The sequence below is a fragment of the Pectinophora gossypiella genome, chromosome 24 (assembly GCF_024362695.1).
Source record: "Pectinophora gossypiella chromosome 24, ilPecGoss1.1, whole genome shotgun sequence".
Lineage (NCBI taxonomy): Eukaryota > Metazoa > Arthropoda > Insecta > Lepidoptera > Gelechiidae > Pectinophora > Pectinophora gossypiella.
In genome coordinates this window covers 7,194,243-7,221,303 of record NC_065427.1, presented here as the reverse complement: position 1 = coordinate 7,221,303, position 27,061 = coordinate 7,194,243, and the positions used below count along the sequence as shown (strand labels likewise).

Genomic DNA, 27,061 nt, shown 5'->3' with positions numbered 1-27,061 from the left:
GTCTCAATCATCCCTGAAAGTTTTCGTTACGATGTCACCAACACCCTGTATATTCCACGGAATACAGTTTTAATCAGACTCAGTGAAAGTACCGCTTACAGATCGGAGTCCTTGTCCTGAGAGGGTCCGCCGCCTCCAGGGTAAGTACCTGTCAAGCTGGTCTCCGTTGCCAGACGTCTCGATGTGCTGAAACAATGTAAAAATCAATTTTGCTATTTTCGTGGTGCGTGCTCTACACGAACATCTTCCAGATCACCAGCACCAGCAGTATAAGAAGACCAGCGGGCTTAGCACCGTAAGCGCGCGACTCCTCCTCGCCTCGACATACGTCACCCGTCACTCTCTCACAGTACTGCACAGAAAGAGACAGACGATCTCTGTCGCGGCGAGAAAGAGTCGCGTGCTAACGGTGCTAGGCCCGCTGGTATTCTTAATACTGACAGCTAGCATTTCAAGGTTAGCCCAGCTGACGTCATCCTACCCTACGTTCCATTTCGTAAAAAAATAAATTACCCCTGTCAAATATTTTTTATTTTTTACTTTGCAAGGAAATTTTGTACTTTTAGTAAAATTTTTAGGTACAGTTGTAATGATTTTTATAGACAAATTATAGTAATCAAGTACATAGTCAGTAATTCCCTTAATTTTCAATAATAAAATTGACGTCCTTGGAATCTTTGAGATACCTATTGAACGCGGTCATCAAAGGGCACGTCATCACGACAACCTGAGTTTTAGAAGTCACAGCTTTTTGGCGGGAACGGGAACGGGACAGTTGCTTTCTTCATTGAATAATCTAAATAATTAATACGAAGTGGTGTTTTGTGGTTAATGATCGCATTTAGTCGGAAGACATTCGCGACAGTGATATTAATTATATCGGAGTATTCAATAAACAAAGTGTATCTGCCTATTTTCGCTTCGTGCCAAGAAGCCGCTTAATAACTCGAAAGTTTATGCGGACTTTTGAGTTAATTCGTTTGGGGTTCAGACTAGGAGTCTACTCCGAGGATGGGGGCTTAGGTTTCATCATCATCACCTTTCATCATTTCATTAATCATCAAGAAAAAAAAATACGTAAGACATAGCTGTATGGGCATAGTTCCCTTTGCTTTACCCTTCGGGGAAAACCAAAACAATAGAAGTCATAATTTGTGTAATATCCATAACTATTCTTGTAGCAGTTTACATACTCAAAGTATAAAGTACAGTGTTTTTTTTTTGTATCCACTCCACTTTACATCTCGTACAATTTTGTGCTACTTTTCGGCAAATGATCAAGTACCCAGAGCCCCAATAAATTAAAAAAAAACCTATTCAAGTGACCAGAGCCCAATTTTTTTTTAAAGTTTAAATTGAAGTAATCAATGTTGTAACTAGATGTCGCTAGTGAATTTATTGCACGCCAGCGTCATTATTTTCATTTTATAAAATACTTATAGATCTCTCGTCGTACACTAGGAGATAGGAATGTTATATTAATCTAAAAAACCGTCATATCAAAAACCTTTACTGAATTTGTTTATTATCCGTTTTAAATTATAAAAGAAAAAGTTAAAAACCAAAATATTAATTATATTTTTAAAAGTTTTTATAATAAATAATGGCGGATACTACCAGGCACAAACTTAAAATTTCGTTTAACAGTTCTATCTAGTTTTATCTCTTTCCTACTCTCATATTAAGTGAAGGACGGTATTATTTTTAGAGCTGTTTAGAACTACACAAATATAATGACGTAAGAAACCCTAGTACATTCGAAGTCTAAAATTTTGGAGGGTAGTTGTAGAAACGCCAAAATGCTAAGTCTATGATTGTAGACAATGTGAAAACGTCAGCAGTAAACGTGAAACGGATAGCAACACTGCACAAGATAGAGACGGAAATAGAAATAATAGGAATGGTAAAAAGGACAACAGTTTCCACAAGACAGAGACGGGCATAGAAAGAATAAAAAGGACGGCAATAGTTAGTCACTCCTCACAGTTTATGCGATCCTGGTACTATCAAAATCGAAACATACAAAGTTTACCCATACGACAATAATCGATACGAATCTACCCTCTGATTGGTAAAAAATGCCTCCAGTATATTCAACACGCTCCGTACTTTAAAACATCGTGATTTATTCGTTAAGTAATAAAAGTATAATTATAATGCACTAAAGTTAATATTAGTTAAGGGGGCGACCCAAAACACTTGGTTGATCAAGAATTAAAAACCTTTCGCATGTTGAGAAAGATCGCGAGGAGTGGAATTTTGTTGTCCGAGCCCTACAACCCAGGGGTATAATAGAATTAGAAGAAGAAGAAGTTAAAGAAAGTGTAAATGTGAAAGTGTGAATTTCGACAAAGCACCAACTCGTCATCAATGACTCGCAAAAATATTACGTGTTTTCGTTTGCCGATTTCTAGAAACCAGTGCATTTAGTGACTTATTTTCAAGATGGTGCTCCAAGGACGTGGTATGTACATTGTTATTACATTTCTTTTTTACAATTTAACAATTATTTTTTTTACTTTTCTCGTGTAAACAGGGAAAAACGATTCTGATGAGGGTAAACGGTGTCACAATGTTCAAGGGAACAAATGACGTGAAAATAACAGTAAATATATGTTTTCTTATGAGCGTTTAAATGTCTGTGTGTTACTTCCCTCGTCTGACCTCGTCCACTTTGGTGTCAGCGTTATTATTGAGTCGTCAAAGGCTATGGTTCAAGTAACGACTATTTAGGTAGTAGCAAATAGTAGCCGGGACCGATTGCTTAACGTGCCCTCCGAAATACGGGATCATCTTATTTTTCGGACAATCGGGTGATTTCAGCCTGTTATGTCCTGACCACATCGGGGACAGTTTCAAAGGGGTTTTTTGTTAGACGTGTCCCCACCGAGACTCGAAACTCGGGGCGTGATTTTTACTAGTGTAATTGGATTGTTACATAATGCATAGTTATGTTGTTTTTCGTGAGAATTTTTTATGTTGCTTATTTGTGCTCGAATGTTAATACCTCCTTAGTTGTTTCAAATAAAAAGTTATTCATCCCAAAATCCCTATTTTGTGTAATATAGGCTGCAGAACTTTCTCGAGCTATTGTTGAAATACTTCCCGATGTGTTTAGTATTTTCTTACTCAAAATATTGTTTTTTTTTGCAGGTATAAGCCGGCAAAGTGTAGTTACACGTAGGTATGTCTGTGTTTGAATCGGCTCAGTTCTTCGAGAATCAGCACGACTGGCTTGATATTCGTGTTACAGTCTTCTTGGAAGGATTTTAGCCAGTGTCTACTGCTCGAAACGTTTTCAACAAAGAAGCTTGCGGTGTTTGACTTTTCGTTGTAATTTATAATTTTGTATTATTACTTTCTACAGCTGCAGTATTGTGTTCTTTAATAAAAATATGTATAAATTGTGTTTTTTCTTGTTATAAGATAATAATTTCATTAAACATCTTGTCTAGTGTTTTATTTCATTCATATTATCCCAAAAATGTGAGGGTAGAAACGGTGTACGCAGTCCCGATTGCGTTCGTCGTGCAAAACGAGACGACAATAGTCTGTACTTGTCACACTTAATACCCTGTCCCCCATACGTCATTCATTTGCACAAGACTGTGATGGAGATAGAGAAAGTGATAAGGACGGCAATAGTTTTGACGTCACATTGACTCGTAACTTATGAAGCCCTGGTACATTTTAAAAACATTGTTTTTTTATTAAGAGGGTAGAAATGAACTTTGATAAAAAGAGACAACAACACATTTGCACAAGAAAGAGACGGAGATAGAAAATAGAAACAGTTAAGAAAAGGACGGCAACAATAATCCAATTTCCACAAGATAGAGACGGGGATATAAAGAATGATAAGGACGGCAACAGTTCGTGCAAAACTGTCTCACAGATACTGACAAACATATAACTGTCTCTTTCTGATACATGCGATAAATCCATTGAAAAAAGAAGACAAATATACGAAGGTAAATTCACTTTGAGCTGTTGTGAAAGGGACAGCAACACAGTCTGTCCGTGTCATCCAGTCTGCACAAGACAGAGACGGGGAGAGAAATATGATAGGGACGCAGTTACTATCGTCACACCTCTTCACGACTTATGAGCTCCTGGTACTTCAAACTCGAAATCGCCTGTTTTGAGGGGACAAAACGGTGGAAAATGACAATAAAGGTTGCCGTGTCGGTTACTGCTTGCTACTTATGAAGTCCTGGTACTCGATACTCCTGCCTTGAAACCTTTTCGTCTTACATTTTCTCTCAATAATCGACCATTGGACTTTTGAAGTACCAGGGCCGCATAAGTCGTAAGGAGGTTTGACGTTTACTGTTGCTGTCCCTCTCATCTGTCTATGTCCATCTCTTTCTTGTGCAAACGTATGACGTAGTGGGACAATGTGAGACGTACAGATTGTTGCTGTCCTTTTCATAGTTTCTATACCTACCCTCTTTAAGTTTTGGATTTTTAGTGTACCTTTTTAATTCTTTTTTTTAATGTTTGACAGCTTTTAAATATTGCAGTCCTTTTCTACGGCATTTGACGTTTACTGTTTCTACACCTACCCTCTTTAAGTTTTCGATTTTTAGTGTACCTTTTTTTAATCTTTGACAGTTCTTAAAAAGTGCCGTCCTTCTTTTACGACGTAAGTCGGCAATTGACGTTTACTGTTTCTACACCTACCCTCTTTAAGATACGGATATTTTGTGTGCCTCTATTTTTTTTAAACACTTGACAGTTTAAGTCTACTGGTGCTGTCATTTTGACACTGTTTCTATAACTACCTTTTTTAATGTTGAATATTAAATGTATTGGGATTTTCTGTTTAACTATTCTGAGCTTTATGAGCATTTAGTCGAATTGTCTTTTCAAGGAATATTTTGGGGATTCAGCAAAATAAAACAACTCTATTTTTGTAACCATTTTATTTATTTATACACAGTAGATGACAGTTGTCATTGTTGTTAAATGATAAAAATAGGTGTTAATGGAACTTTGTTCGGATGTTTCAAAAAGCTTATTACGTTAAAAAAATCTTATTAAATTCTTAAATCTTGCAGTTTCAAAATCTTTCAGGGTCAATAACTCACTCTTTTTATTTGAATTCTTCGTGAAAGTTTGGCATCCTGTAACTATATTTTTATCTTTTGTCTGTTTTTATTTTTAACTAGTGGAACAGTTAAGTAAAATAAACGAATGATTAAGAAAGAAGTCGTCAAAGTAATGACTTCTGAAGTAAGGAAGGAAATCTTGCATACATTTTTCTTGAATACTCGCATTAACTCCATAAAATTACTTTACAAAATCTTACTGGTTACAAAAGGACATAACAATGTTAGCGGTCATTAATAATGATAGAAAATATAGTATGATATACAAATACATTTAAAGTAATAGTTTTCATTGATTACATACAGTTGGACTGGTTCGTTTGAAACAAAATGCATCACATACAATTACAATACAATTACAATACAAATAAATATACTTGATTGTACCAAAATAAAAAGTAATAATTACAAAAAGTCTCTTAACTAAGTACATGGCAAATGGTGGATGGTGGAATTTATAACTTTCGTAAAATATTCGGATGACTTTTTTAAAATGATGGCAATGAAGGTTGGTTTATACATAGCAATTTTTTTATTACTATCATTTATTAAAAATAGATAGAGAATATTTTTAATCTGTCCCCGTTTCGCATCTCAGAATTAATAGTAAAAGTTAGTAGTCGTTACATGAGGCATGTCAGGGGCCTTTGGCGGCTCAGTAGTAACACTGACACCAGGGTTGATGGGGTTGGTAATCCACCTCACAACCTACACGACAGAAGTATTTAAAAAACATTTAGTGTATTTCTAACAAGATGCCATGTTTACATGGAGTTTAGGACTTCAATACTTAGCAACGACCTCAGTTACAAGTTGGCTTCCGGTTGCCTGTGGCTTTGTGGCTTTGGGGTGGTAATTAATTCAAATACAATTATACTTTGATAGATAGATAGATATATAAATGATTTCTACAGACACACATGCATACAATACAAATCAACAACAATACACACCACATACAAAATGTTTAACACACGCCAGGTATGTATGTGTGCTGCAGCAGCGCAAAACGGTCATAGCTCAGCGCAAGTTTTTGCCCTTTCGAGCAAATCGCTGATTTTCAGCTACAACCCGGATAGAGGAAACCGCGGATACGGTAACCGAACTAATTGACTTTATTGCACACACATAAGAAAACTATTTTAAAACAAACACAAGAAAGATTACAGGAATACTGCAACTAGGTAACAATTTGGGAAACGGTAGGAAGCGATAGAGTTCCAAGATTCTTCTTCTTGTGTCGACAGCAAACCAAACCTGTCGGAGAATGAGGTTTTAGTTAAGCGATTTATCTATTAACATTTTTGACGTGGCTTATTATAGATTTGCCGCAGATGGCATTAACTACTGGGCCGGACAAATGGGGAGCGCTGAGGGCTCTCACGCGGTACAATATTTAAGTCAACAGGCCTGAGGGTGCCAACTTGGGGTTTCATTTTTTTTTGGGATATAATCATCATCATCAGCCCATTAATGTCCCTACTGCTGGGGCACGGGCCTTCCCTATGGATGGATAGGGGGATCGGGCCTTAAACCATCACGCGGGCCCAGTGCGGATTGATGGTTATTAAAGACTGCTAATGCAGCCGGGATCAACACTTTAACGTGCCTTCCGAAGCACGGAGGAGCTCGAGATGAAAACTTTTTTGTGGTCACCCATCCTATGACCGGCCTTTGCGAAAGTTGCTTAACTTCAATAATCGCAGACCGAGCGCGTTTACCGCTGCGCCACCGAGCTCCTTCTTGGGGATATTATAATTAAACTTTCTTTTTGTTTCAGGGCGGAGTGAACCCATGGTGAACGGCGAAGAGACAGAAGGCGTGTACGACTTGGCGCCGCGGTCGACAGACACGTACAGTAAGAAGATGCAAGCGTATAACAACCTCAGTGAACAGGAGAAGGAAGAGATTAGGAGGTAAGAAATCTCCTTCTTAGAGATAAGCTTACCTGTACGGTCACGAGCATTAATATGTATACACTTTGGTACCATGTAACTTTAACTTTTTTGACAAATTGAACTGTAAGTCTCACTTAATGTCAAATTTGTTAGTGCGAAACTGTACGTAAATTTTCTACTAAAAGTTCAAAATTTCCTTGCAAAGTAAATTAAAAACATTGGTCGTGGGTAATTTATTTTTTTAGGAAATGGCAACGCAGGGTCAAATGACGTCAGCTGGGCTAACCTTGAAATGCTAACTGTCAGTTTTGAGCATACCTGGTCTTCTTATACCATGGTCATACCCAAACAAATTACAGCCTCACAAAGTGATTTTCGACAATGTTCCCATTGGGAATCGAACCCGGACCTCCAGTTCATGAGCCCATTACCCTAACCATTAGTCCGCTTTGGAACTTTTAGGGGAAATGCAAGCTTACCTTTTTGAAGTCGTTAAAATTGGTAGGTTTGATATCATTTATATTTGCAGGGTGAACCGAGCGGAAAACTACGCGTTGCTAGAACGCATGCGGTCGCTGGCCAACAGACATCACACGTATCAGGGCCCGCCGCCTGTCAACCTGCTGGAGAAACAGTTCTTGGTGAGTTCATTTTATATAACCTGTTTTTTTCGAGACACTAGACAACATTGTACATTAATACATGGATGGATGGATTATGGATGGATGGATCATGGATTTATTACTAATCCTTTAATATCTATTTTAAGTTTTTTTTTGTATTAAAATTACGCCGCGCTGTCTACCTACTGAATATGTATATTTATGTCATTGTTTTAAGACGAAATTTGTAGCTAACCCTATCACAGGCTTCGGTCTTTTTGGGTTGCTACTGTAACACTGCATTAAAAACAATTTATCGCGTTAACACGCTCTTTTGGGTCTGTTTTGGATAGTGGTGTAAATTAGCTATAAGAACTTGTAATAATAATAAATAAATAAATAAATAAATAAATAAATAATGTGGTTGATTGTACATGTCTGTACTTATGTGGAAATATCCTACGCATGTTTTTAACTACCCATATTATACGTATACAGATCGTAACGAAAACTTTGAGGGATGAATCAGACCATGATTCTGAAATGATATCAAGTGGAATTTTCCATCGCGAAAGTATGCAACGGAAAATAATTAAAAAAAATATACTAAAATTTTCATGAATTCAATTTGATATCAACTCAGAATCATGGTATTCGTTACGCTGTCACTAACACCCATACCTACTTGTATGATGATTCAGACCATGATTCTGAGTTAATATCAAGTGGAATTTTCCATCGCAAAAGTATATAATTGAAAATATAAAAAAATATCTAAAAACATCATGAATTTTGCGACGGAAAATTCCACTTGATATTAACTCTCAGAATTATGGTCTGAATCATCTCCCTAAGTATTCGTTACGATGTCACTAATACCCTGTATATACGTAAAAGCGGAATACCACTCGCTGATTAATCTCGAAATCTCGAAAACTAACACCTACAAACTTGAATATTTGAGAGTGTACATCGCCCAGAACTAGAACGGATTTCACGAAACTCTACCAGGTGTGGGAAGTTTGTATGGAACTGTAATTTTTGAAGTTAGAAGAGTTAGTTTTTAAGAGCTGGTGGACTCCCAAATATTGTACAGATACATAAATATCTCGGTGCTCGGTGATCTCGGTCTCGGGAGCTCGGTGGCGCAGCGGTAAACGCGCTCGGTCTGCGATTGTTGAAGTTAAGCAACTTTCGCAAAGGCCGGTCATAGGATGGGTGACCACAAAAAAAGAAAGTTTTCATCTCGAGCTCCTCCGTGCTTCGGAAGGCACGTTAAGCCGTTGGTCCCGGCTGCATTAGCAGTCGTTAATAACCATCAATCCGCACTGGGTCCGCGTGATGGTTTAAGGCCCGATCTCCCTATCCATCCATAGGGAAGGCCCGTGCCCCAGCAGTGGGGACGTTAATGTGCTGATGATGATGATGACATAAATATACCTTTTTTTCCCCAGCTCATAACTCGATCATGCGTGGAGCCGAGCGTGTGTGCGCGCGCAGCTCACAACGTGGACAAGAACCGCGTCGGCGGCATCCTGCCTTCGGACTCTGCTAGGGTCATGCTCGTGCCCAAACCAGGAGTTGAAGGTAAGATCTGGAAATAGATTAGTAAGATTGTTATAATTACCTCGAGGGTTAAAAAGGCCACATTGAAGCAATTCATCTTAAAAAGCAATATTGCTGTTTGACATTTGTTTGCATTGCGCAGTTACTTTTATATGCGCAGATGTCAAATTGTAATATTGCTTTATTAGATGAATTGCTTCGAGTAATAACTGGGAAGATCTGCTCACTCTACTTTCCGAAGGTCGGATCGTCCTACTTTCTGATAATCGGGTGACCAGCATGTAATATCCTAACCAAACTATGATATTTCCCCAAAGGGATTCGAATTTGTGACCTCCGGATCGTAAGTTTCACGCTCAACCATTGGACCACGGAGGCAGGAGAATTTACGGTCCTTTAAAAAGATAACTATGATGATAATTGGGTCGTGTACTAGGTGCAAGATAAATTATGAAATTCTGATTATCAAATAAAGACAGCTCTAAAACTAACGAAAAACAATTTCCTTTTTCTATTTAACTTATTTATGAATCAAGAAAAACTTTGTTAGTTGTTAGTTGAGCGTTGGACTCACGATCCGGAGGCCCCGGGTTCGAATCCCGGTTGGGACATATCACAAAAATCACTTTGTGATCTCTAGTTTGGTTGGGACATTACAGGCTGATCACCTGATTGTTCGAAAGTAAGACGAGGCACGTTAAGCCGTTGGTCCCGGTTACTATTTACTGATGTAAGTGAGTTACATGAGCCATATCAGGGGCCTTTGGCGGCTCAATATTAACACTGACACCAGCGTTGATGAGGCTGGTATTCCACCTTAAAACCCACACGATAAGAAGAGTAAAGAGTAACTGATTTGACTAGTTGGCAACTAGCGTATTTGTTCCATGTGTCGCCAGGTAGCGACTACGTGAACGCGTCGTGGGTGTGCGGCCGGCGGCGGCTCCGGGAGTACGCGGTGGCCCAGCACCCGCCCACGCCTGCCGCGGCCGCTGACCTATGGCGCTTACTCTGGGACCACACCGCGCAACTGGTACTTGTACTCAGTGACACCACCGATCCGGTATGTTACACATTGTTTACTGATTCCATAGAATAATGAATAATACTACGTATAGCACACACACAGCCTCCGTGGTCTAGTGGTTAGAGCGTTAGGCTCACGATCTGGAGGTCCGGGTTCAATTCCCGATGGGGACATTGTCGAAATCACTTTGTGAGACTGTCCTTTGTTTGGTAAGGACTTTTCAGGCTTGAATCACCTGATTGTCCGAAAAAGTAAGATGATTCCGTGCTTCGGAGGGCACGTTAAGCCGTTGGTCCCGGCTATTAGCCGTAAAAACACCTCCACCAACCCGCAGTGGAGCAGCGTGGTGGAGTATGCTCCATACCCCCTCCGGTTGATTGAGGGGAGGCCTGTGCCCAGCAGTGGGACGTATATAGGCAGTTTATGTACTACGTATAGATCTGTGCTTCGGAAGGCACGTTAAGCCGTTGGTCCCGGCTCCTTTAGCAGTCGTTAATAACCACCAAGCCGCATTGGGCCCGCGTGGTGGTTTAAGGCCCAATCTCCCTATCCATCCGAAAGGAAGGCCCGTACCCCAGCAGTGGAGACGTTAATGGGCTGGTGGTGATATACCATTCCAGTGTTTGTTTGTTGAAGAGAAGGTGCAGGTCGTGTCGTATCGGGAGGTGAAGATTTTGGCGGCAAGAAGAGAGGAATGGCGATTAATCCACCGACAAGAGCGCAGCTCTTAAAAAGCGAGAGAGAAAGAGAGAGACTGATACCATAGAATAAGGAATACGTACAGAACGGCAACTCCCCACCAGCGTCTGAGCTAAGTTTACCTCACCCCCTCGGACATAGTTTAGACTTGAATCGTATGGCGTCACACGTCACACGCAGATGCGCGTGTAAGATAACGTCAATGTGTGGTGTCTGTGTAAATCGAGTCGATTTTGTTTCCCGTGCTTAGGGAAACTTACAAAGCGAAAATTTAAATCGAAAAAAATCTGACTCGGACGGGACTTGAGCCCGCAGCTCTTGTCAAGCCGGGACGAGCGTGTTAACCATTACACCACCGGGCCCTCCTCCTGTCCATGCGAAATTCGATTTAAAAAAAACTTGTGTTTTCGTTTTTTCGTTGGCTTAATGACGAAACATAGAAGGAATTTCGCATGGACAGGAAGAGGACACAGTGGTGTAATAGTTAACACGCTCGTCCTGACTTGACAAGAGCTGCGGGTTCAAGTCCCGTCCGATTTTTTTTCGATTTAAATTTTCTCTTTGTTAATTGATACCACAGACGCGGTATCTTATACCTCGTTAACCATTGTGTGACGACAGTAGCGACATATTTATTTATTTCATTATTCATTCAATACAAATTTATTTCTTCCAGGAATGCGAAATATTCTGGCCGACTGAGGACGAAAAGGAATTATTCATAGCGAATTTTAAAGCGAGTTTCGTATCAAAAGACACTTACGTTGCGTACAAGAAATCTGAACGAAAGACAGAAACCACTGCCCCTATGGAACCAGAGACGAACGGCCACGGCCTTAGGCGGCAGGAGAGCGACTGCGCGGACGACGAGAGACTCATACCCGAAAATAGTTCCCCCGTGTCCGAAACCGAACCGCACTACAGATTCGACCGAACCGAACTGCGGTTAGAACGCCTAAGCGCCGGCAACAGGGATTTATCCGCGCGAAAATCGATAGCGAACGGAGACTTATTTTCATCGTTATCTGAGAAGAAAAACGGTCCAAAATCGCCTAGGAGTCCTTCGAAAATGTCTTTGAAGAACTTCAAGTTAAGTTCGCCGACGAAGTTTAAGTTTCCCGAGTGGGGCGGTAAGACGGCGGGGTCGCCGCCCGACGTGGCCCCGCCGCCGCCCCCCGTCGCCCCTTCACTCTCCGTCGAAGAAGAAGCCGAACTTCGCCGACCGGTGTACTACTTCGAAAAGGTCGAGACAGTCCCCGAAAGTATACCATCAGATAGAATAATAGAGGTTATAAACGTGAGTGTGCATTCGTTGCAAGACGACTATCAGTTAAGCGTTAAGTTTATCAAATGTTCGCATTGGTTGGAAGGGCATACTACGGAGTATACGGCGGGGAAGCCTGATGATAACGAGTACGTAAGGGCGGTGAGAGAGGCGACGACGAAGAGCGAACGGGAAGAGGCGATAGACAGGCTTGTGGAGCCGTATAAAAACTCGTTCGCGTTGATAGAATATGTGGCTGGTGCGCAGATGGAGTATAAGAACGGGCCGGTCGTCGTCGTGGACAAGTAAGTAACGTTAAAATCAATGTTATATACAGGGCGTAAGGGTCGCCGTAACGAATACTCAGGGATTGATTCAGCTCATGATTCTAGGTTAATATCAAGTGGAATTCATGTTTTTTTAGGTTATTTTCAATTCCATTCCAGAAAATTCCATTGGATTTTTACTCAGAATTATCCTCTTAACATTATCCCGTTTTTCACAGGGTCCGTTGGATATTTGAGAGGTCCGGTTTTTTACAAAAGCCTAGCCCAATTCAGGTTAGGTTAGTAATACCTCCGGAAATGCATTTCTCGGGAATGTGGGATTCCTCACGATGTTTTCCTTCACCACTGAGCACGTGATGAATTTAAAAACAATTTAGACAAACATTGATTTAGGCCTGTGCTGGATTTGAACCTGTGACCTCAAAGTGAGAGGTAGAAACCAACCGAGCTACCACGTTTCCCCCGCTGTTAACTCAGAATCATGAGCTGAATCATCGCCCTCAATGATGTCACTTACACCCCGTACAAGTACGTACAGGTAGCCGGAACACCGTGTTGAAAACTGACAAGTATTCAATGCCACTTGTCGCAAATCTATAATAAGTCACGGCCAAATTAAAAAATAATCGTGTGTAGTAATGTTCATGTTGGTGGTAGGTACGGCGGGTGGCAGGCGATGTCGTTCTGCACGCTGAGCTCGGCGTGCGGCGCCATGCGCGCGGCGCCCCCGCCCGAGCCGCCGCCGGCGCGCGCCGCCTCGCTGTACTGCGGCGCGGCGCTGGCGGCGCACGCGCGCTGCGCCACGCACCGCGCGCCGCACCGCCTGCCCGCGCTGCTGGCCGCCTACGCCGCGCTGGCCGCGCACGCGCCGCTGCTGCCGCCGCCCGAGGACGTACGTATGCACGCGTATCTGCAACCGTTACACCACGTATACGACGGTAACTGCGCCCCGCACCAGTTCACATCGAGCGCCGAGCTACGTTAACCCCACCCCCTGAGTCTTACTTTGAGTTTTTTTGTACAGTGTCCAAAGTGTGCCAACAACCACCACTGGGCACAGGCCTCCCCTCAATCAACCGGAGGGGGTATGGAGCATACTCCACCACGCTGCTCCACTGCGGGTTGGTGGAGATGTTTTTACGGCTAATAGCCGGGACCAACGGCTTAACGTGCCCTCCGAAGCACGGAATCATTTTTACTTTTTCGGACAATCAGGTGATTCAAGCCTGAAAAGCCCTTACCAAACAAAGGACAGTCTCACGAAGTGATTTCGACCATGTCCCCATCGGGAATCGAACCCGGACCTCCATATCGTGAGCCTAACGCTCTAACCACTAGACCACGGAGGCTGTTGCCAATTTTTAATTATGTGGACAATAGTGTCAATTCGGGTATCGAATAACTGACTTAAAACTCAATTTGACAAGACTTAAAAGTAACTGCATCCCTTTCTTGCACATATTGTAACTGAAAGACGGCACTAATTTATGAGCTGTCAAATTAAAATTAGGTTAAGTTTGTAGCGCCCAAATAGGCACCATTGTTTTTCACAATGATTATTGAAAACATTGAGTTCAACTAAAATATGCCCTGAAAAGAAACATAACACATAATACTTTTGCAATAGGAATAGTTTCCGTTAACATACCACCTTTTTGTCCACAGCCAATAGAGCGGACCCCAAACAGATCTTCAGTAATACATTGAAACGTTATCTAGTTGTATAGATGTGAAATACTCAACGAGTTGTATGGGAATACTGCGGCCGAATCGAGAAGTCGCCAAATCTTCACACCGTACGTATTGGACGCCACTCCGTAATTTGGTAGGGTTATTTTACGCCACCAGTCAGAATGATTATTGAATGTAGTATATAATAATCTATGGATGTATAAAAACAAGACACTTTTTACACATATTTTTTAAGGTCGTTCGTTTCATTGTCAATTTCGTTGCAAGTTTTTTTTAACTTGATGTCGATTTCAAATATAGAAACTGAACGTTACATTGTAATGTAACAACTTAGCACGTGACTTGCAAGAAAAACACGTTACAAAGATAATGGCAATGGAACGAACGGAGCCTATTTAAGGGTACAGTCAGACACAAATATAGCATTTACTAACATTTAGTCCCCTTCACGTCGAAATGGAATGCTCAAAGTGTTAACAACAATAAAATTAGCACTAAAACTTAGTTCTCTGTGGTCTGTTTTGATAGGATTTTCTAAATTTAAAACAAAGTCCCTATGATTACTATATGGCTTAAATGTGAAGTGGTTATATCCACTTAGGACTACGGAAGGTCTTCCTATCTTGTGTGGGTTGTGAGCTCAATAACCGACCTTATCAACCCTGGTGTCAGGGTTACTATTGAACCACCAAAGGCCCCTGACATAGCTCATGTAAGTACATACATACTACTAATTGCAATGGATGTAGGAACTTATGAATTCACGCCATTGCCATTTCTAACTCCTTGATTTCGGATGGCTGTCATTATTTTAATTTTTAACGAATTTCGATGTTGCTTTCGCGTTTGGCTATCAATTTATTGAAACTAGTTTTTGATACTTCTCAACTACCATAGTATTTGTGGTCATACATCATTTGTTTGAATAGGTCATCATCATCTCTCGTTATCGCGTTTTGACAGGTCCGAGTCAGGTTCTAACATAACCTAAACATGTGACAGGTCCGGTTTTTTTTACATTTGTTGAAAAAGTAAATTCTATGTTACATTTAGATAGTCCTATCAAAACAGATTATAAATATTCACTCACTAAATCGTTTGTGAATCCAACAAAGCTTTGTCTCTTATGAAATAAGATGTGGTTGTGTATAAGGATATTTTATGGCTGAATATATTGTAGCATATTGTTTTTAAATAGATTTACGTTGCTTAGGTCTTGATAGCAAAAGATGTGCAGAATGACACAAACTCGCTGTATTTTTGTGTTTATTTTGAAGTCATAATATTTCAGTAAGGGGTACATTCGTTTCAGCGTTTTGGATTTTAATTTTAACATGTGAAGAAGATATTTTCTTAAAATGAATCTATACTACGATCAATGAGAAGTGCAATGAGATTAAAAATAGATGCATAAAAAATAATGTCAAATGATAAAAAGAATTGCAATTCTATTTTTGACATATTCTAATTTTAAAAATGTGAATTCATTCGACTACGTTTGTTTATGACGTCACAATTTGTGTTTTACTTTGGAATTTATCTAGGCCTCTATTTTCGTTATGTCTATAGAATGAATGCGAGGATGCAGTGAGTTTATATTGTCTATGGTAGGGCGCTAGATGGACTGCAATTTCAGTACTCTAACATTTCGATGTATATGTTTTACAAATCGACAAATATAATGGCAACAAAACAAATGATCAGAAAGGTATTTTTATTTAGTTGGCAACATTGCAGATATTGATTATAAGTTGGGTTTTTGCAATATTAGCAGTCATCATTATTAATTTACTTGCCACGCTCTTGTCGGTGTAGCATTCTCCGTTCTTGATAGTTCTTTGGCTTATAAGATACGACGTTCGAATATTAGAGTGAAAAGGCCCATTTATCTTACTCAGTTTACAAATTAATCACACAATAAAATCATCATCATCGCGTCCAAGCCGTGTCCGGCGTTGGCGACTCCTAAATGTCTATCCCAGGTCGTTGTTATATATAAGATAGGCTCTAATGTGGCTAGCAAAACCGAACTTCGATTTGAAGGTTCGGCCACTTGGCGCACAGAATAACTGGCCAGAAGAATTAAACGTATAGTTGTAGGAGGGCTTAAGAAATATGAATATACACAATAAAATACAAAGTACATGAAAGGTATGCAATCTGTTTGAGAAAGAATGAAAGAAGAGGCAGTCACTGTGGTCCTGTGGTATACTAACTTCTCAATCGGAGAGCGTCGGTTCAAACCCAGTACCGGACGTGCACCAATGAGTTATTAATTTAAGTGAAGTTTTCACTAACACAGTTGGCTCGACCATTATAGACGGCGATACGGCTCACCACCTATCACGTTGGTCTAACAGAAAGCTCGGTGTAGTGTGAATACCTAGTTCATTTTGCGATGGCCGTAACTCTGATTACCCTAATTAGATATAGTTGTGAGCTTTTGTTTAGAAAGAATGAAATGGTCATTCATAACGGTGGGTCTTTGTTATTACAGAATTAAGTCAAATGCTATCATTATATTTGTCGACTGTACATTAGATAGATACAGTATTCCAGTGCAATATATAGCTGATCGCATTTCAAAATTAAAAATAAATATTTTTTAATACTTTTTTTGAATAGCCAATTTATATAGTTTGAGTATCAAAGTTGTCTATGGTAAAAGTAAATTAGACTCGAAAATGTATTCGTAATTCCTATTAAATCAAGTTTATGGTCCAGTATTTTTTATTATAATAATAATTATTAATAATAAATAATCTTAGAAGTAAATACATAAATGTGAAGACTGCTTTTTAGTGGTTTGTCAATTAAGAAAGGTTTTCGTTTGGTATGACTCCATTCTAACGAAACACATATGTACGGTCATAGTTTAGAACCCTGTCCGATCAACATGTTTGACATTTAGTAACCACTCTGTTTCAATGTGTCAAATAAGTGAATGCGACATGGTTCTATGGTTTATTCGTCGTGACCGTATTCGAAATTTACGTAATATTTTTGACCTTTATGTATAGAAATGTCAGGTCATGCTAGTAGGATGGGGTCTGTTTTAAAGCCTTCGGGATAGAATTGTCGAGATGTGAAATACATTTTAGTCGTTTGTCAGAAAACTCAGGGCTATGAATTCTTCATTATTATCATACATAACATCCATATATACATATATAAGATAACGCATATTTCCTGTTGGGGATAGTGAAGACCAAGGAATTCCACTTACTAAGATCGTGACACACAATTTTCGCTTCTTTCGCACTCATCAAATCATACATAACATAAATATCGTATATACGTCCCACTGGTGGACACAGGCCTCCTCTTACTCAACCGGACGGGCTATGGAGCATATTCCATCACTCGTCTATGGTAGATATTTACTCACACACCTCAGACAGACACAATTGTCACCCATAATCTGTATTAGGTAGGCAGAAAGACAAGTAAGTAATAGAAGAATTGACTTTTAAGATATAATTTTTTGGAGGCTAAATAAGTAATAAATAATATTACAAATGTATTTCATATCTCAACAATGCTTCAAATAATTTTGGATTTCTAATAATTTTGGCGGGTGTTTGTGCGTCGGTCCCAAGTTGTGCCATTTTAGGCTTAGCTAAATATACCGCGTAGTTAGTGTAATTCTATGTAACGTAAATATTATAGTTTATTATCATATATTACCATTTTGCATAGCACCTCGTTGAGGTAAACTAAATGATTGATTAGCCTTTTTTTTCAGTTTGCATCATATTGTTTGCCGATTTTAAAACAGAGAACTAGCGTTTAAAGAAAGAACTCTAAGGACTGGTTCTTACCTGATAAGTATCTGATTGCATCGAAACTTAACTGGCAGATAGTAGTAAGCTAATCTATGCTATCAGATACAGGGGGGTTAAACAGACCATATCAAAGCAGTTCATCTATAAAAGCCACATTGCTATTTGACATTTGTTTTATATGTCAAATTCCAATATTGCTTTTTTAGATGAATTGCTTCGATGTGGCTTTTTAAACCCCCCCAGATGTCAGTAGGTTTCAAAAGTGAAATGAAATCGTCTACGGTGAACTGTGACTTAGCAATGAACAGTGCAATATAAAAATGACAACGGCTATAGAATATGAGCATGTCCGACACGTTCTTAGCCGTTTTTTTGTCTCAGAGACATTATAGACGGGAGTTGCCAAGCACGCGTCTTTTCCGAAGTACATGAACTATTGGTTCATGTTTTGTTATTTTATTTGGGTAAATTACAGCGATTATACTTAACAATAGAACAGCCTTTAAGAGTTACCACGAACTATACGATGTTATTTATATGACATTTATAGAGACGTTGATTTTTTTTCTTACGAGCGTGCGGCAGTGAGTAGATGTGCTGTACAGTCATGAGCAATATAATGTACCCACTTTAGGACTCTGTCGCACTAACATATTTGACATTTAGTGAGACTTACAGTTCAATTTGTCAAAAAAGTTAATGTGACATGGTGCCAAAGTGTATACATATTAATGCTCGTGACCGTGCATGTATAGCTCACCTCGAAAACGTGGCAAAAAAAAAGAATGTAATGTAATACGGTATTTGATTGGGTCAAAGATAAATTATAAAATGCTAATCTAGAAATAGAAGCCAGTCTAAGTTAATAAAAAATCAATCTCACTTTACTTTTCGACTTATTTTCAAATTTTATTTATGGATTTATACCACCCATTAATAAACTAATCTCATCTTTGAAACTCCTCAATATCAGACAGTTCTTATATAAAAACAGGGACTTGAGCATGATCTTGAGGGCAGTCTCAGCTGAGATTAGTTTATTAATACTATCCATAGTAACAATGAGTGCGACGTTTGACCGCTTTTGTTGATGACGTCACAGGACAGTATTTCCATACAAACTCCTAAGAAAACTTTCGTTTTGACGTTTCGTAAAAAGTATACGATTTGACTAGGTTGTCAAGTAGCCTATTTGCTCCCGTCTACAATTTCTCTTGAGCTTATCGACGTGGGTTATGAAAACTTTTTGATCATGATTAGTTATCCATTGCGCGCAAACACCGCCATATACGTTTAACCAAAGAAGTGTGTCTTTGTAAAATATTCGGTCGATAGTAGGTATAGGTATGTAGGCAAATGGGTGTTGCAGCTATATAGGATAAGGGTAGCATAGGAACGTGTAATTATGAATATCACAATGCTGTTTATGGAGATCGACTACTCATACATACATAACATCACGCCCAGTTCCCGTTGGGGTAGGTACGATGCTGATATACCACTCAAATATATAAATATATTTTTTATTTATGGACTACTCAATGAAATATACACGTTACAATCTGTCAAACTTATAATTTAACATTGTAGCAGCGGGCTTAGCACCGTGTGCGCGCGACTCTTTCTCGACTCGACATACGTCACCCGTCACTCTCTCACAGTACTGCACAGAAAGAGACAGACGATCTCTGTCGCGGCGAGAAAGAGTCGCGTGCTTACGGTGCTAAGCCCGCAGATATCCCTGCGGATAATAGATAACATAAAGAATAGTCCATCTCCATAAATAGACGATAAAAATAACTAATATTATTACGTATTAATAATATTGTACAGTGCTTCTATTTTCTCCATGTCACTCGGCGATCATCGCATTTCTAAAATTTCCATGTTCAATTGTTTATTAATTTTCTTTTTTCGTGAATTTAAATTTGAATTCAGAACATAGTACATTTTTGTTTCGTTCTTTATTTACGCGGGAATCAAAACAAAATAACAATAAAATATTCAGTTCTAAATTCAAATTCTGTTACACGATAAATCTAATAACTGATGAACATCGAAGCATTCGTTTGTATTCGGAACTGCGATGACTGCCGAGGGACATTTAGCCAATAGAAGCATTATATTTGTTTTCTTGTTGTATTGAAAACTGTGTAACTAACTGGCAAGGTCAGCTAAATAATGTAATTTTTCGACACGAACACACAAAATAAACATAGATTTTGTAGAATTTGCCTTTGCAATTTTAAAGCGCAAATGATGAACTGAACGTGTTTTCACTCAATGTATGTGTGTATTATCTAGTTTTTGTACTTGTCTTATCGTAATAACGAATATGGCGCCCCCAATATCAGTGTGATCACCGTTGACATTTTATAGAGCAGGGTATCTTTGTTGAATGGACTTTCTAATAAAATAAATGAGGAAAAAAAATATAAGCTCAAATGTAGGTGGCAGCACTGTTGAATGTTAATACATTTTGATAGTTCTCCGTACTGTCCAGCTAAAATTCGTGATAAATTTCCATGAACTTAAAGCAACGTCGTGTACCCAGCCTAAAGGATAAGTTACGAAAAAGAAAAGCAGTTGAAAAAAGGCAGTTTTGATTGAACATAAGTTTTTCTTTCCGATCTTTAGGGAATAAATATAACACTGCAGTTAAACGCTACGCAAACGGTTATAGAGTAAAAATATAATCAAAACAATATGCTTGTTTACTCAAATAGTATGGGGAACTGTCAAAATTTAAGAACACTCCGCAGCAGCGACCTCTGGTGGGAGAAATAGGCAATTTTTCTCCTCATTGAAGTTTTAAAGCATTATTCATTTGAAATATTACACATAAGACAAGTATAAATAAATAGATTATAATATGTCTTACTGTCATACACACACCCCCATAACGCATCATATTTATAGGTTATTTACCTTAAAGCAGGTTCTCATGTAATTCTGTTATTAAGTTTCAATCTTGTTATTTCTACTGTTATTAACCATTATTTATCTATAAAATGTGATGTCTGTCTAAAGTCTTTAGTGTACCTATTTTTATAAGAATTAAGTCCTATAATATTCTACCATTTCGTGTATTTAGTAATAATTCGGCTCAATTTTCATACTTTTCTAAATTATCCAAAGATGATTCACTCGCCTCCCACACCCTACATTTAAAATGAATCAAAATGTAATATTCATATAAATGAATTTGACCAGGGTAACGTCATGCGATCATGGAACGTGTATCATTCATGATATTTACATTAAATCCATTAGTTTTACATTAAAACACCGATCATTAAATTTTGTGCCTAATGTAAGCACAATAGTCTGCATAATTTTTATATGGAACACAATTTTGTATGGAACGTAGAAGGTTTTTACTGTAATTAATGTAACATGTTGAAATGAATTACAAGAACAAATCTTAAGAAAACTTGTGCAGTGTGTGGTGAATGTCTAAGTAGAAACATAAGCAGCTTATATATACGTCCCACTGTTGGACCTTGGTTTCCAACTATGTATGGAGCATATTCCATCACGCTGCTTCATTGTAGGCTGCTGGTGAACACCCACGCCCTTGCAAATGTAGTTTATTGAAATTTATTCATTTAATATTTTTAAAATGACAATATATAAGTTTCCATAAAGTTTACTTTTTGAATCGTAATATATGAAAAAATGTGTTAACCGTGTATCTGTGAAAATATTTTTTTATATAAAATTTTATATATTTCTAACTGGGCACAGGCCTTCCGGAGGAGTCCTGCTACTTCAGCGCGGGTTGGCTTTTTGTTTGTTTGTTTTTTTTTTTTAAGTTTTTGGCATAAAATAGCAAATTTCAATTCACTTTAGAGTTATGTAACAAAAGCTCAGAAAGCGGGGTGAGGTGTGGGTACAGTCATGAGCAATATAATGTACCCACTTTAGGACTCTGTCGCACTAACACATTTGACATTTAGTGAGACTTATAGTTCAATTTGTCAAAAAAGTTAATGTGACATGGTACCAAAGTGTATACATATTAATGCTCGTGACCGTACTTAGTTCATCTTGCGATGGATTGTACCTCTGACTAACCCTATTGGGATATAGTCGTGAGCTTATGTAAGCTTCAACCTAAGCCCCACACTGCACAAATATGTTCCATGATGTATGTACTGATGCCTGAGAAACTAGTTTGTAAGATGTAAAGAAAACATTTTTTTTAAATATTGACTTTAAAAAAAATACTATAATACCGCCTTCGTACTACTATAAATGTGCCAATTTTTTAATATCTACCCATTCGACGCATTCCATAAACCCTTGTAACAAGCATTTTTAAAAATAGAATTAACTTTTTTTATTGACTGACATTTACGTAATTTTCTTGACATTTTTGTTGCATTTTTGTTTTTTTTGTAAGTAAAGGACTTCAGTAGGATTTACTGCAACGGGATCTTTTTAAAGTACTGCAATATTATGCTTCTCTTTATTTTGATCAGAATAACAAGAGTCATCATTTATACCCAAAAACAAAGATAAAAGATGCATAATATGTCTATACAGCGCGATCTATATTTTTTTTTGGCGAACGTAGCCTGGAAAGCCTCATTGTTGGCATGTTTACTATTTGCTCATTCGAGTCTTAAATAAGTCCCAAAGTATATTTTGCATTGATCCCATTACTCGTAGTCAAAGCCAAGACTGTTATCAATCCACACTATGCTTTCCCGTAGTAACCATCAAAATCAAATCAAATATGCTTTATTGCACAAAAACATTTTTTATTTGCAATATTTTTCTAAATTACTTTTATAATTTATTTTCCGTAACAATATTGGTTTATACACTTTTATTTAATTTAATAAATAAATTACGCATTTTTTACAACTCTATACGTAACATTTTTGTTTTTTTATACTCTATTGACTAATACTGAAGCGAAAAGACTAATTATTTTATGTTTTTGACGAAATCATCACACTCATTATGTTTATACTAATGTAAGTTAAACCAAATACGAAATGACTTGAAAGTTGCTTTATCCAGAATTTAGTAGCTTTAGCATAACACTCGTTTATCGCGCGCGATAAATAAACCAATTATTTAGGCTGATTTATCGCGTCGAGGTGTTATGCTACGGCTACAGATGACCCGTGTTTTTTTTCTTGGTTTATCGTATCTATCTTAGGCCTTCAATATTAAAAGTGTGGCTGCAAGTTATCTCCTCGTGGTTTAATAAGGCCTCATCGAAGTTATTCAAATATAAATCAAATATAAAATTCAAATATAAAAGTAAGTGCGCAATGCAAACAAATGTCAAATAGCAATATTGCTTTTTTATGGTGAATTGCTTTTCAACGTGGTGTTTTATACCCCTGGTGTCTGAGAGGTATCTAGTATATTTCAATTCATTTCGTCATTTGGCTCTTTACTCGTGTAAAACTATTAAACCTGATATTAAATTTAGTTCGTAAGGGGATGTGAATAACACTTTTGTACGTATAAATGAATAAAACTCGTCGAATGTTAGCGTTAAGTTACGCAACACAGAAAATATGTTGAACAGATATGCTTTTTGCTTTTCCTTGAAAGTTTCAAAGGTCAATGTTACAACTTTGCCTAAGAACATTGTTTTAAGTTTACGCGGTTATTATCATAATTAAAGCACATAATAACGGGTTCTTACCGCGTTTAAATGGGGATATGAGACTCCCTACTCCTAAACACGGTAAGAACCCGTTATTATGTGCTTTAATTTGCCTAAGAAACCGTACATAAAATCCTTTTTTTGCTCCAATAGAAAATGAACCATGGAATAGGCGAAATGTAAAACGACGTAACATGACGTACGACGAATCTGTTAGGTTAATGGTGCTAATTCCTGTACAGTCATGAACAAAATCATGTACCCACTTTAGAACCTTGTCGCACTATCATATTTGGCATTTACTGAGACTTACGGTTTAATATGTCAAAAAAGTTAATGTGACATGGTTTCAAAGTGTATAAATATTAGTACTCGTGACCGTATCGACTATCTAATTTTATTTTAAGTTATAACTGTCATTGTCTTATCCGCTGAAAAAGAAAGGGACGGGTAATCGACAGGCATAAAATTTATAGAACACACGTCAATTTTAGGCAGAAATTTGAAAAACACTTCAAACATTTTATATTGGTCAATAATCCGATAGAATTAAGTTGACAGCTTACCTCAAACGGGTTGCACATGCGAGATGCCCGTTTTATTCGCGGGTTATTCATTCGTTTTAAAATTAACAGTTGTCAATCATCCGTCCCTTTCTTTTTTGGCGGATGAGAAAATGACGGATATAACTTAAAATAAAATTAGGAAGTGTCTGCAGGAATCGAGCCCAATGTGTTTCTACGTAGACCATAGTTGGTGGTAATTTCTTTATCATTTGGCATAAGTTTATTGGGCAATGTTGGACATTGATTATTGACGTTTTCAATGATTAATAAAAAAACATCCCTGTTGATACCCAAAGCGGTAATGCATCAAGTCATTTCTGTTAAGTGAAAATTGTAATATAAAAAAAATGTATGAACTCACTTTTTTCTAAATAGTTATAAATGTTCCAGTGTTAAGCCTAGAATCTATAATGGCCTGAAGAATCACCGTAAAAAGAACAAGTTTTAATTTGTCATAAAAAGAAGTTAGTTCCATAAATAAGTTTGTTAGTAAAGGCAGCAGCTATCAAATGTCTCTAAAAACGTTCTCGACGCCTTAAAATAATTCTAAATAAAAACCAGCATAATAAGTATTACTTGTGTAGAATTCTCTAAAGTGCGTCGAGTATCAAAGTTACCTAAGTTTTAAAGGTCAAGTTAGACGCTCTGTTGACTCGATTTAGTGGGCGTAGACCTTTAAAGACGTGATTCTTTCAAACATTGTCGGATTATTCTCTATTTTGATCACATCGCATGGTAAAGTTAGATAAACGATAACGTCACATTCGCATGTAAATCTATTTATTAGACTATTTATTTTTATTTAACCGCCTGTATTATTTTCAATGTAAAAATATATTATAAGAAATTTATCTATATTGTTGTGTTTGATTTCTAGTTTTCCTTACCTAATTCAGCATCGCGCTCTTCTATCGTGTGGGTAGTGAGGTGGATTACCAACCCCATCAACCCTGGTGTCAGGGTTATTATTGAGCCGCCATAGGCCTTTGACACTCGTGAAACAACTACGTACTTACATCAGTAAGTAGTAACCGGGACCAACGGCTTAACGTGCCTTCCGAAGCACGGATCATCTTAATTTTGGACATTCAGGTGATCAGCCTGTAATGTCCTAACCAAACTAGGGATCACGAAGTGATTTTTGTGATATGTCCCCACAGGGATTCGAACCCGGGACCTCCGGATCGTGAGCACAACGCTCAACCACTGGACCACAGAGGCCGCCATCGCGCTAGCGTTCATGAAGTTGTTGGAATGTACATAAGTCTCCTTATATCGTGTAGGTTGGTGGTAGATGGCCAATGTCAGCAACCTGGGGCCTGTTTAATAAAACATACAATTGTAAATTACAACGACAAATTGATGTTCATTACGTAGCTAATATGACACTGCAAAATATTCGTGATCGCACTCCGCAATGTACATCAAATTGTCATTGTAATTTACAATTGTAAGTTTTATTAAACAGGCCCCTGGTGGCAGGGTTATTATTGTCCCTAACTTCTAAGTTTTTATAGAAGTAAATATCATCAAAACATGTAGAAGTAAACACACAAATCTCACGCTTAACACTCCTATTTGCAATCGTTCAAATAAAATACCGTCTAAAGAAAAGGTACTCACAGGATTTTTCAGGGTATTACGGGAACCTGCTGATGCACTTTTCAATGGATTTTAGACGAAATTATCAACTTTTGTAACGGTTTTGTCAAAAGGGCGCGCGATGGCCGTACGTCGACTGCGTTTTTACTCAAGGCAAAGCAATGAGGGTAAGCTCAAATGTTTTTTTTTAATCTGTAGGAGAGTTTTTGGCATGGACCAAATATTTTTTGGCCGGGAATTTTAGTCGGGTTCCTAAATCATATAAGTATAATACGAGTGTACCTAGATAGAGATAAGCTACCTCTAAGAACTTTTGTACTTAATTATATCTTCAGCGTCAGTATGCTAGTAAACGCCTCACTGAGAACACGCATTTACTATTTGCCGCCTTTGTGAACCATATACCCGACAGGAAATTGCACTTATATCGACTCGGAATCATGGTCAGAATCATCCCCCTCAGTATTTGTTACGGTGTCACCAATACCCATACGTACTTGTATGGCTACTGTACGTACTTGTATGGGGTGTAAGTGACCGTAACGAATACTAAGAGGGGTGATTCAGCTGATTATTCTGAGTTAATATCACGTGGAATTGAAAATAAATTAAAAAATACAATAAAATCGTGAATTTTGCGACGGAAAATTCCACTTGATATTAACTCAGAATCATGTTCCGAATTACCCCCTAAACAGTATTCGTTACGATGTCAATGAGAATAGTCAGGGCTTTGCAGTAAAATTTGGAAATCTTAAATAATTCTCGTGTGCTTCGGAGGGCACATTAAGCCGTTGGCATAGAATAAGAAGTAATACTACGTATAGAACGGCAACTCTCCGCTACCCACCAGCGTCTGAGTTAGGTTTACCTCACCGCTCCTCGAACACAGTTTAGACTTAAATCGTATGGCGTCAGACGTCACACACACAGATGCGCGTGTACGTTAATGTCAATGTGTGGTGTCTGTGTAAAACGAGATCGTATGAAGTACTTATCTGGGGTGTGCCGTTGGTCCCGGCTATAGCCGTAAAACACCTCCACCAACCCACAGTGGAGCAGCGTGGTGGAGTATGCTCCATACCCCCTCCGGTTGGTATATTGGCCGTTTATTATGTTACGTAAGTAAGTACATATGTAAAACAATTTGTGTGTCTGTCTGTATCAGAGTACGTAAGATGTATGCAAAGTTTTCTATGCCTCTAAGTAGGTACACAGGCACCAATCTTGTGGCGCTCGTAAAAAGGTTTTATGTGGATGTGTGTTCGCAATCCTTCCATACTACCGGCGCATGCTTCCACAGACAACCGCCTTGTAGACATCACATTCG

At 38.3% G+C, this 27,061-nt stretch overlaps 1 protein-coding gene and 1 long non-coding RNA gene across 3 annotated transcripts in view; one reads left to right on the top strand and one right to left on the bottom strand.

Moving 5' to 3' along the window:
• LOC126377807 (uncharacterized) overlaps positions 1-24,986 on the top strand; it is a 57,433-nt gene extending 32,447 nt beyond the window's left edge. Inside the window, exons 17-24 of one of the 2 annotated variants that reach the window (XR_007567996.1) lie at positions 6,892-7,027; positions 7,539-7,650; positions 9,066-9,198; positions 10,077-10,240; positions 11,580-12,472; positions 13,112-13,346; positions 14,120-14,250; positions 14,382-24,986. Coding sequence is in view for 1 of the 2 variants with exons in the window: in XM_050025670.1 (XP_049881627.1) it covers positions 6,892-7,027; positions 7,539-7,650; positions 9,066-9,198; positions 10,077-10,240; positions 11,580-12,472; positions 13,112-13,346; positions 14,120-14,161 (1,715 nt within the window). In the remaining variant the exon portion in view is untranslated. Of the gene's footprint in view, positions 1-6,891; positions 7,028-7,538; positions 7,651-9,065; positions 9,199-10,076; positions 10,241-11,579; positions 12,473-13,111; positions 13,347-14,119 lie in introns of both variants that reach the window. The other variant, XM_050025670.1, reaches the window with a different exon arrangement.
• Positions 5,924-9,164, bottom strand: LOC126377944 (uncharacterized). Its single transcript, XR_007568015.1, has 3 exons — positions 9,052-9,164; positions 7,489-7,629; positions 5,924-6,368 (listed from the first exon to the last, which is right to left on the bottom strand). It is a non-coding gene; the product is annotated as an uncharacterized LOC126377944 (long non-coding RNA).
• Positions 24,987-27,061: the final 2,075 nt, after the last annotated feature.